This window comes from Lathamus discolor, chromosome 9 (assembly GCF_037157495.1).
Source record: "Lathamus discolor isolate bLatDis1 chromosome 9, bLatDis1.hap1, whole genome shotgun sequence".
NCBI classification, from domain to species: domain Eukaryota; kingdom Metazoa; phylum Chordata; class Aves; order Psittaciformes; family Psittacidae; genus Lathamus; species Lathamus discolor.
In genome coordinates, this window is record NC_088892.1 from 22,660,729 (window position 1) to 22,674,632 (window position 13,904).

General features: G+C 50.6%; 1 protein-coding gene across 1 annotated transcript; it reads right to left on the reverse strand.

The window, feature by feature from the left end:
- Positions 1 to 493: 493 nt before the first annotated feature.
- On the reverse strand, positions 494 to 4,707 carry LOC136019451 (protein FAM162B-like). The gene is made up of 4 exons (XM_065689652.1): positions 4,446 to 4,707; positions 2,591 to 2,696; positions 1,956 to 2,064; positions 494 to 1,375 (listed from the first exon to the last, which is right to left on the reverse strand). Exons 1-4 carry the CDS (start codon positions 4,582 to 4,584, stop codon positions 1,268 to 1,270), a joined length of 462 nt encoding a protein of 153 aa, XP_065545724.1. The 5' UTR covers positions 4,585 to 4,707; the 3' UTR covers positions 494 to 1,267.
- Positions 4,708 to 13,904: the final 9,197 nt, after the last annotated feature.

Sequence of the window (13,904 nt, forward strand, 5' to 3'; positions counted from 1 at the left end):
TGACCACCTGCTGATGCCCCATCCTGTCCTTGCCAGCAGCTTGTTCATGTCATGACACACCAGCAGTAAGTGACCTGATTTTCAACACAATAAACCTCAGAAACCTGAGCAGGAGCTTCCAGACTCCCCGGGAGCATGAGTACAATTTCTCTGAATAATAAACCCTGTAAAGGCCAAGCCCTGGCAGGATGCTGCAAAAAGGCTGAGGCTGGATACAGCACTGGCCATCTCCTATGGCAGCTGCGGTGAGATGGCTGGGTTTGTCATGCCATGTCCCATGCAGCACACCCAGCTCCACTAGCCTGTCTTACAGGTCTTGAGGCATTACAGGGGGGCTCAGACTGTCAGCACCCAGAAGCATGAACTAAAGCCTGTCTTGAAGTTCAATCACTTAATGAAAATGTAACTTTCAATACTTCATTAGCATCTCCCATCTGTTAAACACCATCCCAGAGAGTCTGGTGACGCTTTAAAACAAGCTGTGAAGAGATGGTTCAGATGTAATTGGACAGCTGATTTATTATGAATTAATGAACTATGAAGATTAACAAGAACCAGTTTTAGCAAACCATGTATTAACAATTACTCCTAACTAAAGTCACAACTAAACAAGTGCTAGGTAACTTCCATGGCAACAACTGGAAGCAGAAGATGAAAAAGCAAAACCGGTGAGGTTCAAAGGACAAGGGGTGCCTCCAGGCCACACTCATGTAGCAGGCATGGGCTCCCTCAGCCATGGGATCCCACAAAGGGGTGGGGAGGGAGAGGGGATAGTGATGGCAGCAGGCTCAGAGGTAGAGATGATGGAACTCTTGGTGGTTTCAAAACATATTCCAGACTCTTCTTCCCCATGCCCTCAGTCTCTTTTGGCCAAGGCTGTCTGCCCTAGAGGCACTGCAGGGAATGGGATGCTCTTCAGTGCAGGGCTGCATCCTTCCTGGCTGTGAGGTGACAGCACCAAGGCCATGCTGAGGAAAAAGCTGACCCCAAGCTGAGGAGTCCTGCATTCATCCTTTCCACACCTCCCACTTTAGAAGAGATGTCTGTGCTTTGGCTGAACTCAGTGCCAATGACCAGAGGCCACAGAAAGCAGCTCTTGGAGCTTCCATAGGAGTTTCCCAGTTGCTATGGAGCTGGTTTTGAGCAGTGAAGTCTTTGCCCTGAAAGAGTTTCAGTGAAAAGGCTCAGAAGGGTTAAATGAAGACAGGTATATACGCCATGTGTGCAAACCACTTATCTTCTGCTGCCAAATTAAATCTGTTGCCGATCACTGTGCCTTTCCAACAGCTGCCTCCTGCTCTTTCTCCACCTCAGCTCTCCATTTGGCTTTCTTTTCTATGTTCAGCCGCACCAGAGTTTGATCCTTTTTAGCAGCCTTGAAAGGAAATAGTGAAAATCACTGCACACACACATTCCCCACCACTGAGTTTCCCCCCATTTGCACCACTGGCTTTCACACCCCACTGTCCCTTTTGCTACTTTGCAGTGACAGAAGCTGATGTGTTTGCTTGTTTTACCAATTTTTCACCATTTGCAGCTCTGATTCTCAGGAAAATCATGCTGTTAACTGTTTACAGATACACTGGGGCATGCAAATCAGGCTGCAGACCCTCCTTGCCCACCACTGGGATGGGAAGAATTGAATGCCACAGGTCTTGGTGGTCATAGTGGCACAGGCTAGGCAGGCAGGACCAAGGGAGCTTCCTGGTCCCCAGATGTAGAGCAAGACCAGGCACTATCGACACTGTTTAAGGTACTCCACAACCTCTGGACCAGCCTCTTGCTGAGATACCATGATAGAGAGCACTGTTCTGCACAGGTTCATGGCAAAGTGTGTCAGAAGGAACACATTAACCAGCACATTAACCAACTGTGCTTCCCACGTACTTATTTACAAAGAGAGCATACATAGACCGTACATTAAGTGGGCTGGTTCGCCGAGAAACAATACTCACTTCTTTGCCTGTGACGACCATGGCCAAACAGCCCAGCACGGTCAGTGCAATCATGATGTAGCAGACCTTTATCCTGACGTTGCTCCTTGCTGCTTCGAGGAGCTCAGACCTGTGGAAGACAAGAGCAGAGTTTCCATCCTGTAGCAGCATGTGTGACATGAGACCATGGGGAACTGAGTAATGAATCCTCAAGTCTTCCAGCAACTACTTATTAATGTACAGTGTGTTTCAGCCTCCTCTTTCTGCAAGTTCTTAGAGGAGGACTCAAAAAATTAGCTTATGGGGAAAAAATTTAGTCACCCTCCCACACAAGCAGGGCATTGCTACTCCCAGCAGTCATCAGTAACAACAGGAATAACGAATCCTGCTCAATAAACTGCATATTAGATACAAAGCCACTTGTCTTGCAAAAGATGCTCCAGCTCAGGCTGAAATGTATTGTATCAGAAACACTTTCCTTCACAGGGTATGACAAAAAGTTTATGCTCCCCAACAATTCAGGTTCACCAGCAGCAGGGCCCATCAGCACAGAGCAGCGCAAACCCCACCACATGAGCACCACTGTGGGTAATGCTGACTGGGAGCTCAACTTGTATGTCCACATCCAAAACCATAATTCAGACAGATCTACTTACGATATGTGCTTGGGGATGTCCTCCTCCCTTTTAAAGCGCCCTGCCCACACTAACACCTTTTTATCAAAGTTCGTAGGCTTTCTGTCGTGTTGGAAAGTCTTGTAACCTGCAGGACATTTTACAGGAGAAAACAATGAGCTGAGCTCAAAGAAGGGAGGAGAAAAAAAGCTGTCACTCAGCAGGAAAAGGAGTGCAAGTTCAGAACAGCACTTCTCTATTCTGTGAGAGCCAAATGTGCTTTCTCCTGTCAGAAGGAGCCACCAGCTGGGGTGAGAGGCTTTCTTACATTTTCAGCTTATTTCATTTTGTGCTTTTTTTGTTGTTGTTTCAGTTTAGATAGGTTTTAAACTAAAACTCTCTTCAAACCTTCCTGATGAAGGGGGAAAGGATGCAGGGCTGAAGCCACCCAAGCCCGCAGCATTGCTCTTACCCCGCAAGCATCTTCCTTTTAAATGGCCCAAATAGTGAGCCAGCAGCATTAACAACTCCTCAACAGCATCTCCTCCTGCAAGCACTGATGGAGAGATGAGGTCTGTTAAAGCACAGCCTGGTGGGAGGCTGGCAGTAGTTCTCATGCAAGCTGGGTACAACATTACTGTACTCTGATGATGATACGTTACATCCCACCAGACTACTACAGTGATGCCATTAGCATGCTGTCACCATGAGCAGAATGAGAAAGGGCCTCTGGCTCCTCTTGGTGGAAACAAACCCAATGACAGGCCACGACAAGGGGAGTGGTAGGGTAATGCTGAAAAAACAGCAATGGCTAGCTCAAATCCTGGCTATTGCATTGCACCCCTGTACAGTGGCCATCGCAGGGGACCTGGGACCGCTCACACACCCAGGCTGGTGCAACCAGGGTGCCTGGTTACAGTGCCTCGTGCTTGCAAGTGTGCGACTGGTGTTTAGAAATGCCCCACGGGAGACCAGGATGTGCAGGGACATAAAGATGGCCCCAACCTCAGTGTCCTGCCCTCCCTGGCTGCTGTTGGTGCTGGGCTGAAATCACTGCTGCCACAAAACAGAGCAGAAGGAGCATCTCTTCCTGACAGTGCTTGTGAAATTACATTAGGCTCCTTAGCCCCTGGCCTGCTCGTGAGTGCCAGGGCTTGTGAAGGGCTGAGAAATCCCAGGGGTAAATCCGGATGCCAGGTAAATTTCATTTCCTGCTTCTTGTGCTTCTCTTTGAGAGGATGCCAGTGAGGCTGAGAGCTGCATCTGGAACATCAGCAAGGGGCTGAACTGGGCCTGCAGCCAGCAGTGGCCTTGAGCACTGCCAGGGATGGGGCAGCCACAGCTCCTCTGGGCACCCTGTGCCAGCGCCTCAGCACCCTCACAGGGAAGAGCTTCTGCCTAAGAGCTCAGCTCAGTCTCCCCTCGGGCAGGTTCAAGCCATTCCCCTTGGCCTGCCCCTACAGGCCCTTGTCCCAAGCCCCTCTCCAGGTTCCCTGCAGCCCCTTTAGGCACTGGAGCTGCTCTCAGGTCTCCCCTTCAGGAGCCTTCTCTTGTCCAGGCTGCCCCAGCCCAGCTCTCTCAGCCTGGCTCCAGAGCAGAGCTGCTCCAGCCCTCGCAGCAGCTCCGTGTTACAGACAAGCACAACCACAAACGATGGCCGTACCGCCTGTATCTGCTGCCCTAGAAGGAGGACTGAGCGCACCTCCCGTCCCTGTGCACGGCGCGGCCCGGAGCTCCCTGTCTGCTCCACGGCTCGCAGCGCTCCTGACGCAGGGCGCACGGCAGCACCAGCACCAGCCGCAGGGCAGCGCCAGCCTCACTCACTGCCCCTTCCCGGGAATACCCCTTCTCCCCCAGCAGCGCAGCGGGACACAGCGCCCGAACCCTCCCCACCCACCTGGCTCAGCCGTCTGCAGGGCCGCGTCCTCAGCGCCCTTGGCTCTGCCGCCGCTGGCTCTGGTGGGGTGCAGGCCGGGCCGAGCCCCCCGCCACAGCCCGCGGCTGCGCCCCAGCACCCGCCCCAGCACCCGCAGCATCCCCCTGCGGCCCAGCGCCTGCCCTCCGGCCCGGAGCTCGCAGCGGGGCGGCCGCAGCTCGGGAGGCCGCTGCCCGCAGTTATGGCCGCCCAACTTCCCCTTCCTGTCGGCGGGGAGCACCGGCGCCGCCAGCCCCGCTGCCGGCAGCTTCCGCCCGCGTCACAGTGACGGGGCTGGTCCGGGGCCGGGCGGCGCCGAGCTCTGCTCTGCTCTGCGTGGGCCGCGGAGCCAGCTCCAGCGCTTTCTGCTGTGCTCACGGACGGTTACACTGAGGGAGTTCATGGAATCACATCACAGAGCCGCAGCCTGGTCGGGCTGAAGGGACCTCAAAGCTGCTCCAGCTCCAACCCCTGCCACGGGCAGGGACCCCTTCCACTGGAGCAGCTTGCTCCAAGCCCCTGTGTCCAACCTGGCCTTGAGCACTGCCAGGGATGGGGCAGCCACAGCTTCTCTGGGCACCCTGTGCCAGCGCCTCAGCACCCTCACAGGGAAGAGCTTCTGCCTAAGAGCTCAGCTCAGTCTCCCCTCGGGCAGGTTCAAGCCATTCCCCTTGGCCTGTCCCTACAGGCCCTTGTCCCAAGCCCCTCTCCAGGTTCCCTGCAGCCCCTTTAGGCACTGGAGCTGCTCTCAGGTCTCCCTTTCAGGAGCCTTCTCTTGTCCAGGCTGCCCCAGCCCAGCTCTCTCAGCAGGTCAGTGTTAAATGGGCTGTCTGAAGAGCAGGGGCGTTCCCCCGACCTCAATAAATGTGGTTTGGTGGAAGGAAGCTAAAGCCGAAGTTTCCGTACACTTGGGGAGCTCATCCCGCACCCGGACTGCAGACTTTCCCAGCAAAGAAACCTCTTTCAGCTATATTTCAGGTCTGAAACTAAGAAACTGTATCAACCCCCTCAGGTGATGGTGCAGTAGTCAGTAAAACCATCACTGAAATGTAGCAGTACCCACAAGGTATTTACCCTCTTTGAATTCAGTCTCCACAAAGGCCGGATGTTTTCCCTGACATTGGCTGCTCTAAGCTGAGGAGGAGCCCAAGCCAATGCTGTTTCATCTCTGTGGCATTTCTCCTGCATTTTGCCCAGAATTCTACCTGCTGGGTCAAGAAATGGAAATGCAGAACACTGCCTTCATTTGGAGCCTCTCCTCAGACATACAAGGCTCTAAAGCTGATTTACAACAGGGAAATAAGTTCCATTTGAAAGGGAAGATGCAGTTGCCGAAAGGAAAATATTCAGAACTGTTTAGTTATACTATGAAATGCAATATTGCAGAGAATCAAAGCGTGTCTAAGAGCAAGGGGGAGAACTGCAAGGGAACAGAACTTGGGATGTTGGCAAGGATACTCTTTAAGGGCTGAGAGGATGAAGGATGTGAGACAGATGCAGCTCCAGGTACCAGGCTCCTGGCCCGAAGCTAAAACTCTACCATTCACAGAGATGTTTTGTATTTTCTGAGAACACGGAGTTATTGATACTGGGGAAAGAAGAAACTCCCAGCAATGACAAACACGGGTTTTCCTCTTTCATGGAAGCTCCGCAATGCACCCAGACTTAACATAATGTATTTAGCTTAATTCCCTTGCCATTTGGTAGAGCAGAGTAGATCCATTTCCAGATCAGGAACCCACAGAGGAAATACATGGTGGGCAGGAGGGGCTGGGGATCGATGGATGGGGCGAGCTGCTGCAATGCTCACATTGCTCTAGAAGGCACCCAACCCCACACGGGCTCCAGCGTTTGCACTTCAACAGGCGCTCTCCAAAATGCTTATTGCCAAAGTGACTGTCTTTACGTTGTGTCTGATTATGGATTTAAAGCGATTTTCAGGCCTCCAGCCCTTATGCACCTCGGGGTTGCCAATTGTTTCCTATAGAAGACACACCAGCTAACAGCTGTATTATTCACATCTGCATGAGGAAAGAAAGCACTTCAGGATTTATTATGCCGGCATTTAGAAGTGCAAAGACACAGAAGTCCTCCTGAAACCACAGAGGCAGTAACTTGTTCTGAATTTTAGATGCTTCTCAGCACCATGAATCCTTAATGCCGGGGTGCGTTTTACTGCAGCACATGAAAGCTAATAAAAAGCTGTCTACATCATTGTATTAGGAAATCAGTCTTTCCCTTGAATACTGTGGATCTCTCTCTGGCCCAGAGCATCTTGAATCCCTTCCTGAACAGCAGAGAGATGGAGAATACTCTTGGACCAAGGTAGCCTTGTGTGCAAGCTGATGGCCTTAGTCCTCCTTAGAGGTGTTTTCTGCCTAGCCCAGTACATGCATATCCCTCCTGGCCCAGGTTACAAAACATAAGCCTCATCCATTCACCCCCCTCACCAGCCATCACTTGATACCTATTAGCAGAATGCATCTGTGATTTCATAACCATTAATCTCATAGGCAGGGAATTCATTGTAGAGCAGCAACAACTTGTTCAGAGATGCAGAAATCGAGGCTTAAAGCACCGTCTTACCCTCCTCCCACAGGCTCCTGCCAGGAGGAGAGCAGGACCCCGGCTCCTCAGCAGGCCCTAGACAGCACAGAGGACAACCCACACAGACTGTGGGCAGTACAGATGTCCCCAGGCTTCCTCTGACCTCACTGCAAGGGGGGAGCGCAGATCTGAAGGTATCTGGAGTTACAAAGGAGCAGCCTAGCTCAGGGAGAGCCGAGGATGGTCCCCACGGCTGCGGGGGTGGTGGTGCAGACTCTGACCTCTGTTTGCTGTGTGAGAGCAGTACGCAGCTGTAACACTTGCTGCACACTGGTACCAACGCTGAGGATGGAAAACACAAAACCTCACAGGGCTGCATCCCGCCTCTGCAGCATCTTCACACCCCTTCTGCCACCTTGGACTCCACTCCTGCAGCTGACTCTGACACCAGGACTAGCAGTCAGTCGCCCTCCCCTCCCTGGATGCACACAAAGCCCTTTGCAGAACTGGAACCAAAAGGCCACAGTATAAAATCCATTGCATTTTGATTTCTGACTGTCTTTATACTGTCCTTCCCAGTACCTCAGTTCTGATCATCATCAGCTCTTCCTGTACTGCTCCCAACAGCCACAGGAATGAAAGACTTTATTGCTCCAGAAGCCCAAGGTTCCTGCACATCTCTTTACATCTCCTGGCTATTTTTCATAAGATTGCAGAACCCGCTCCTACCTCTCCTGATGGAAATGGAAATGCACTGCAACACTGCTGTAGCCAAAAGGACCCATAAACCACACTTGCTTTGTTCACTTAACTCCAGGTTTTTAGCTAAGATGCAATAGAATATTTGTTGGGAGTGCAGTTATGAATTGTCTTTATAGTAGCCAAATTCAGTGGAGCTTGAGCTACATTTAGAGCTGCAAATCTCTGCAAGCAAAGGCTAAAAGGGGACTTGGGATGGGTCTGCCTTGCCCTGGGTAGAAAGGGCAGGGTTTACAGCAGCTATGTCAGAAGGACAAAGCTCATGGCAGCAAACCAAAACTAGGTCATTGCTCTGGTAAAGCCCCATAGGATCTTTCCCAGGGTTTGGGATGATCCTAGAGAGGCAACGAAATGGCATCTCCCCTCTAACACGGGGTGACCCCTCACATGCCTAACAATGGGCTGAAGTGCAGGCTGGCTGCCCAAGTCCAGCTTCACCACGGAGGAGCAGCCAGATGCAAGCAACAAAGCTCTCAGGACCCACGGGAATTCCTCCAAGGCGTTCAGGCTGTTGGGATGAAATACAGCTTGGGAAATGAGTGCACTGATAAGCTTGGCACCAGGCCGCTGACTTCTGCAGCAGTGCACATTGGAGCATAGAGCAAAGATGTGCAAAGCCCTGAAAGGAAAACAAATCCTGACAATTTACATTTTGACTCAGAGCTTGGAAAGCCATTCAATTTAAACCTTTTCCACATCTGTTTCCCCAGCTGAGCCTGAGAACCACACTGACAAGGACACACTCATTCACTTGTCACTTAATGATTTTCTCTCCTGAGAAAAATAGCATTGTCTGCAAAACCAGGCACATTTAGGAATGTTTCAGCCCATTAGTCAATAGTTTAGGTAAAAAGAGGAACCTAATTTGAAAAGACTGAACGATTCTCCGCAGAAATGTCTTTTCCCCACACTTGTTTTCATATAAGGATGACTTACATTCTGCTCAGCTCCTGAGGAGAAGCCATGTACCATCAATCAGGCCAATAAGCCTCCTGGGATGGTTTGCAGCCCCTGCACTGTGTGGTCAGATTTCCCCTTTTAGTGGCTGCCTGCGTATGTACAGGAGTACAATGTACCCTGGCACAGGAGTACTCCTGTATAGGAGTACAATCAGTACAGGAGCAAATGTACCCTGGGCAACACTGGGAGAGGCACTACTACGGGGACAGTTTGTCCCAGCAATGCACACCACAGGAGTCCATTAACAGAGCCAGGTGCCTCCTGTCTTGACAATCATGGGCTGGTTTGGGTGGGAAGGGTCCCAAAAGCTCATTTCCGGCCACATTTCCTTCACTCAGGGTGACTCCAGGCTACCAAATGCATGTTGCTGTGGAAAAAGCTGATGGAATTCTAAGATGTACAAGCAAAGTCATTCCAGTAGAGAGAAGTTTCAGTATTCTCATATAAGGCATCTGGAATAGCCTGCACTGCTCTGGTTACTCAGGAAAGGTACTGAAGAAGAAAGGGAATTAAGGGAGAAATTAGAGGATTATGTCTTTTTCTTGGCTAACAAACTACAAATAAAGAGGAGTCATGGTAGATATCTCTCTGAGAAACTCAGTGCCAGAGAAGAAGGGCAACTAGCTTGGCAGAATCACAGCACTGATACCTGAAGGGGATAACCTGCTCATAATGGATGCCAAAGGCTGCATCTTTTCCGGGTGTTGTTCCTTGTAGCTTTCAGCAAAGGGGTAGAGCCTGTCTCCATCCATCCATTAGCTAATGATGGTACCACAAAGAACTCACCAGGATCCTGCAGTGCTGCTGGGCAGGTTCAGCTTTAGGCCATAACTGCAGTCATTAGTGTTTAGAAAACAAGTTTCCAGGGAAGCAAAATTACACACCAAGGAAATAATAAGCAGCAGTGTAATCAGATGTGAGAGGGAGATCATTTCATTACCTGAACCAGGCCTCATTATTCACTATTTCCCTAGCAGGAGCTGATAAATGCAGGCTAATGAATCCTAGCACTCTGGACGAGCGGGAGGAGTACAGCTCGGTGCTACCACGTGCTAAGTGGGACCAGAGAATCCAGCTCTTAGCTGGAAATCCAACAGGTACGATGTGAACTCATCCATTGCACTGCAGTGAGATGAGAAAGGGGGTTTACCCACTGCTGGCTTGGTCTTACAGAGCAACCCTGGCTGTGGGAATGCCATGGCTCCCATCTGGCCAAGGTGTGTGAACAGAACATTAAGCATCCCAAGGATAACTGTGAGTCTCCATACACTGGTGATACAGAATCAGAGAATCAATTAGGTTGGAAAAGACCTTTAAGATCATCAAGTCCTATATGTGCAAAGGCCAGAGCTGGCTCTTTAGGGAAAGACTTCAAGGACCAACAGTATCAGCTGGAGACTCTCAGACTGTCCTGCCGGTTAAATACCATCCTCAACCTGGTCGTGACACAAGGAAGATGTCAACAGAGAAAGGGGCAACAGCATCAACACAGAAAACCACAGTAGCAGGACCTTTGCCTGCTTCTGCGCACCTTCATTTCATCCGCACAGTTCTCCACTGGCTACTATGGCCATTCCTCCCTTTAAAACACAAAGAAACAGCAAACACACCATTCACTGTACATGGTAATTAACAAAAAGCAACAAACCAACCAAACAAAAAACCCCCACAAAACCCCGAGTGATGCCAAAGGATCCGTTAGAAAAGGGGAGAAACCTCTGTCACATAAATGAGTTCTGAGTTGCAAAAACTACCTCTGTTTTTTCCATACTTTCCGCATATCTCCCAAGCAACATGGCCCCCAGATTTCATATGAAGAATAAGAACATTTGGCACGGCTCCCCTGGAAGGAGTTTAGACACTAACAGCCAAGGTAAGGTGAAAACCTATTCAGAGAGAGGGAACAAGCATGTCCTGACATTGCAGCAGGGAAATGCTGCCCTCATCTGTCTTCCAGTGACAGGTTTCATTTTCCTGCCTACCACGCCTAAACCATTCATCACATCCAGAATGAAAAGGTGACTCTATTGTTGCAACCAGCTCTGAAGTCTGTACCTGGGTCTCTGTTTGCACTGGAGCCATTAAGCAATGCTGGCGTCACTAGTTGGAGTCAGTGTGACCCTGCAGCTGCAATGGAATTTAGATGTAGAAATATCTTGTATTGAAGATAATGCCTTGGCCTAAAAGAAGAAAATTGATTATGGGTTCTTTAAAAGACTGAAACTGACGGAAGGAAAACATAATTCCCAATGCCGAGAGAGTGGGAATACTGAGAAGCAGTGCTGGGGCTTAGCAAGAGCAGAGGAACCTCTGGTCCCGCAGCAATGTGCACAGCAACGTGACGATCAGGGACCTGGGGACGTGGACGCCTGCAGCCCAGCCTGCTATAGAAAGCCACAGAGAACAGGGCTGGTTTGCTCCTTCATCCACACTGGTGAAAATCCAGGGCATGCACACACAGACGAGGCACATTTCAAGCATCATCATCAGTGGCTCTCAGGGAGGTGAAATAAAGGGGAAGTTGAACATGCATTCATATTTCATTGAAGTATAAGCTTTGAAGCTGTACCGTGCACCAACACACCTGCACTCAGCTCCTTCCATACCTGCAGTGTTCCCACCAGCCACAGACTCTCTCAGAGTGAATTATCTGCTTTTACCTTATTTTTATTAATAGTGTGGAGAACAACCATCCCTTCTGGGGCAGGAAGCTGGTTGGCAGGGGTGCTTGTTGCTTATTTCACCTTGTGGAACTCAGGCTACCCATAACAAAGCTACTCACAGTAAAAACTGCACCAAAAGTTCTCTTCTGGTTGCTTGAGGAGAAATAAAGTCTGCAGCTCAGGAGATGGTGCACTAGAGGGAGATGTCTGGATGAAACTGCATTCAGGCTCCATTGAACACGAATCTGTTTGTGCCTGGCAGGGCATGAACATGAGGGAAAATTCAATAGGTTTCTCTTGGCAACAATCTGTATTTGCTTGTACATGAGTTCAAGTTTGTAAATGTGAATTGAGTAGTTCAAGGTTTGCTCTCCAGGAGAGGTATGTGAGATCAAACCAAAGGTACAGGTCAGCATCTTGTCCCTGACACCAGCCTGATGTAAACACCAGGGAAGGGTGTAAGAGCAATGCACACTGCAGACCTGCTCTCCTGCTGTTCTCAAAGCCTCCTGCACCAGAAGTGGCATCTCATCCTCAGGCATGGAGAGTGAATGAGAACAGGGTGAGGCTCATCTGAGCTCTGCGGACTGGGCAGGGAGGGTGCTCCAAGTGTCACAGAATTGCGATGTGGGGCTGGAAAGTTCCACTTACTGGGACAACTGGTTTGCCAAGGTAATCCATGGTCAATTCCAGCCTGCAGAGGCCAGGGTGACATTAACAGAGCAGCCCTATGGCTACTGGAATGCTTGGCTAGAATTCATGAAGCAGCACAGCCTGGAGAAGAGGACACTGGAGAGACCTTATTGCAGCCTTTCAGTTCTTAAAAGGAGCCTATAAGAAAGATGGGGAGAGACTTTTCAGCAGGGCTGTTGCAGCAGGATGAGAGGTGATGGGTTTAGACTAAAAGAAGGAGATTGAGGCTGGATGTGAGGAAGAAACTTTGTAGAGTGAGGGTGGTAAAATCCTGGCACAGGCTGTCCAGAGAGGTGCTGGATGCCCCATCCTGGAGACATTGCAGGCCAGGCTGGATGTGGTTCTGAGTAAACTGGTCTGGCTGAAGATGTCCCTGCTCCTTGCAGGGGTCGGACTGGATGAGCTTTGAAGGTCCCTTCTCACCCAAACCAATCTGTGATGCTGTGTCCTTTCTGTGCATCTGGCACGGGATACAAAAGACCTTTCACTGCAGCCGGTCTAATTCAGCGCCCAGACACTTCGAGAGCCGCCAGCCAGGCAGGAGCGATGCCAAAGGACTCGGCTTCCTACCGGCGCGTCCAGAGCAGCCCTGCGGGGCCCCGGTACGAGCCGCGGCTCATGCCCATCCCTCGCAGGCCCCCACTGCATGGACGCGATCCGGAGACACGAGCACAGGCTGCTCCCTGCTGGTGAGCACAGCGCCGCGCAGCCTCGCTGGAGGCAAACACGGGGTGGAAGTGAACTTGAATACCTCCCGTACATCTGACTTCGTGCTTATGAGCAGCCTCTGCAATAGGAATCACTTTGGGGGGTTACGTTTGCTTTCATAAGCTTGGCCCCCTAACTTTAGCTTTATGTACAGCTTTTATGTACGGCTTTGCATGCATATACAGATGCCAGCTGAAATAGCTCTTCTGAAACGTTTCTCTGTGATAGGTGTAGCTTTTGGAACTGCACATGTCTCTGTTCTCTTTCTGGACTGAAAAGCTTGCATTTTGAGCCAATTCACAGTGAACATACTTCTTCTGCACTTCTCCTTTTCTCTGTCCAAGAGTTTTCCTTTCCCTTCTGGGTAGTGGGATCCAAAGCAAAACCATTTGCTTTTTTCCCCCTCAAAGTGAAAACCCCAAACCCTGGGCGCTTTTCCCACCTCTCAACACAGCACATCCTCCCTTGCCAGGAACGTTTTACTGCTTTGCACTATCCACACTCTTTCCTGTGGAAGAAACTGTCCAGAAACAGCGATGAAGCACTGAGAGCATGGGACATGACACAGAAAGCAGCTCTTTGGGGACCCCAAGGGGAAAAAACGAGAAATAGAAAGAAACCGGCTTCATCCTTTTGCAATAACCTCAAGCTTTTTGGGTTGTTTCAACGCAGCAAACACCGGGATGCTGGGCACCAGCCTGTGCAGGTGAGCAATATGCCCAGGTCTGCTGGGTCCAGCCTGCCTCCAGAGCAGCACCATTGCTTCAGATAGGCCTCGGGGGCTACAGAGCGACCCTTGCTGCTGGGCCAGGGCTAGGACAGGAGAGGAATATGAATGCCGACTCCTAAATACTCTTTGGGACTCCTCAGCAGATGCCAGCAGTCAGCAATGTAAGGATGAAATCAACTCACCCAAAGAGAGCAACAGGAGCAATGTACCAGGAGGGTGTCAGACGTGCGCATGCAGAGGGATCCCAGGAGAGTGAGCCTTGCCTTCGTCTTGGCGAGCGGAGAAAGCACCAAAACTGCATCCCCTTGGAAAACTGTCTTCTGCTGCTCTTCTGGGAGGCTTTGGTAGTGCACCATCATCAAAACAGCTCCCAGAAGCTTT

Excerpts from the sequence above, each read along its gene's own strand:
- LOC136019451 (XM_065689652.1), bottom strand. The coding sequence starts at position 4,584 with ATGCTGCGGGTGCTGGGGCGGGTGCTGGGGCGCAGCCGCGGGCTGTGG. Across the intron at positions 2,697-4,445 it reads CCTGCAGACGGCTGAGCCAG|GTTACAAGACTTTCCAACAC; the intron begins GTGGGTGGGGAG and ends AATGTCCTGCAG. Across the intron at positions 1,376-1,955 it reads TGGTCGTCACAGGCAAAGAA|GCTGCTAAAAAGGATCAAAC; the intron begins GTGAGTATTGTT and ends TTTCCTTTCAAG.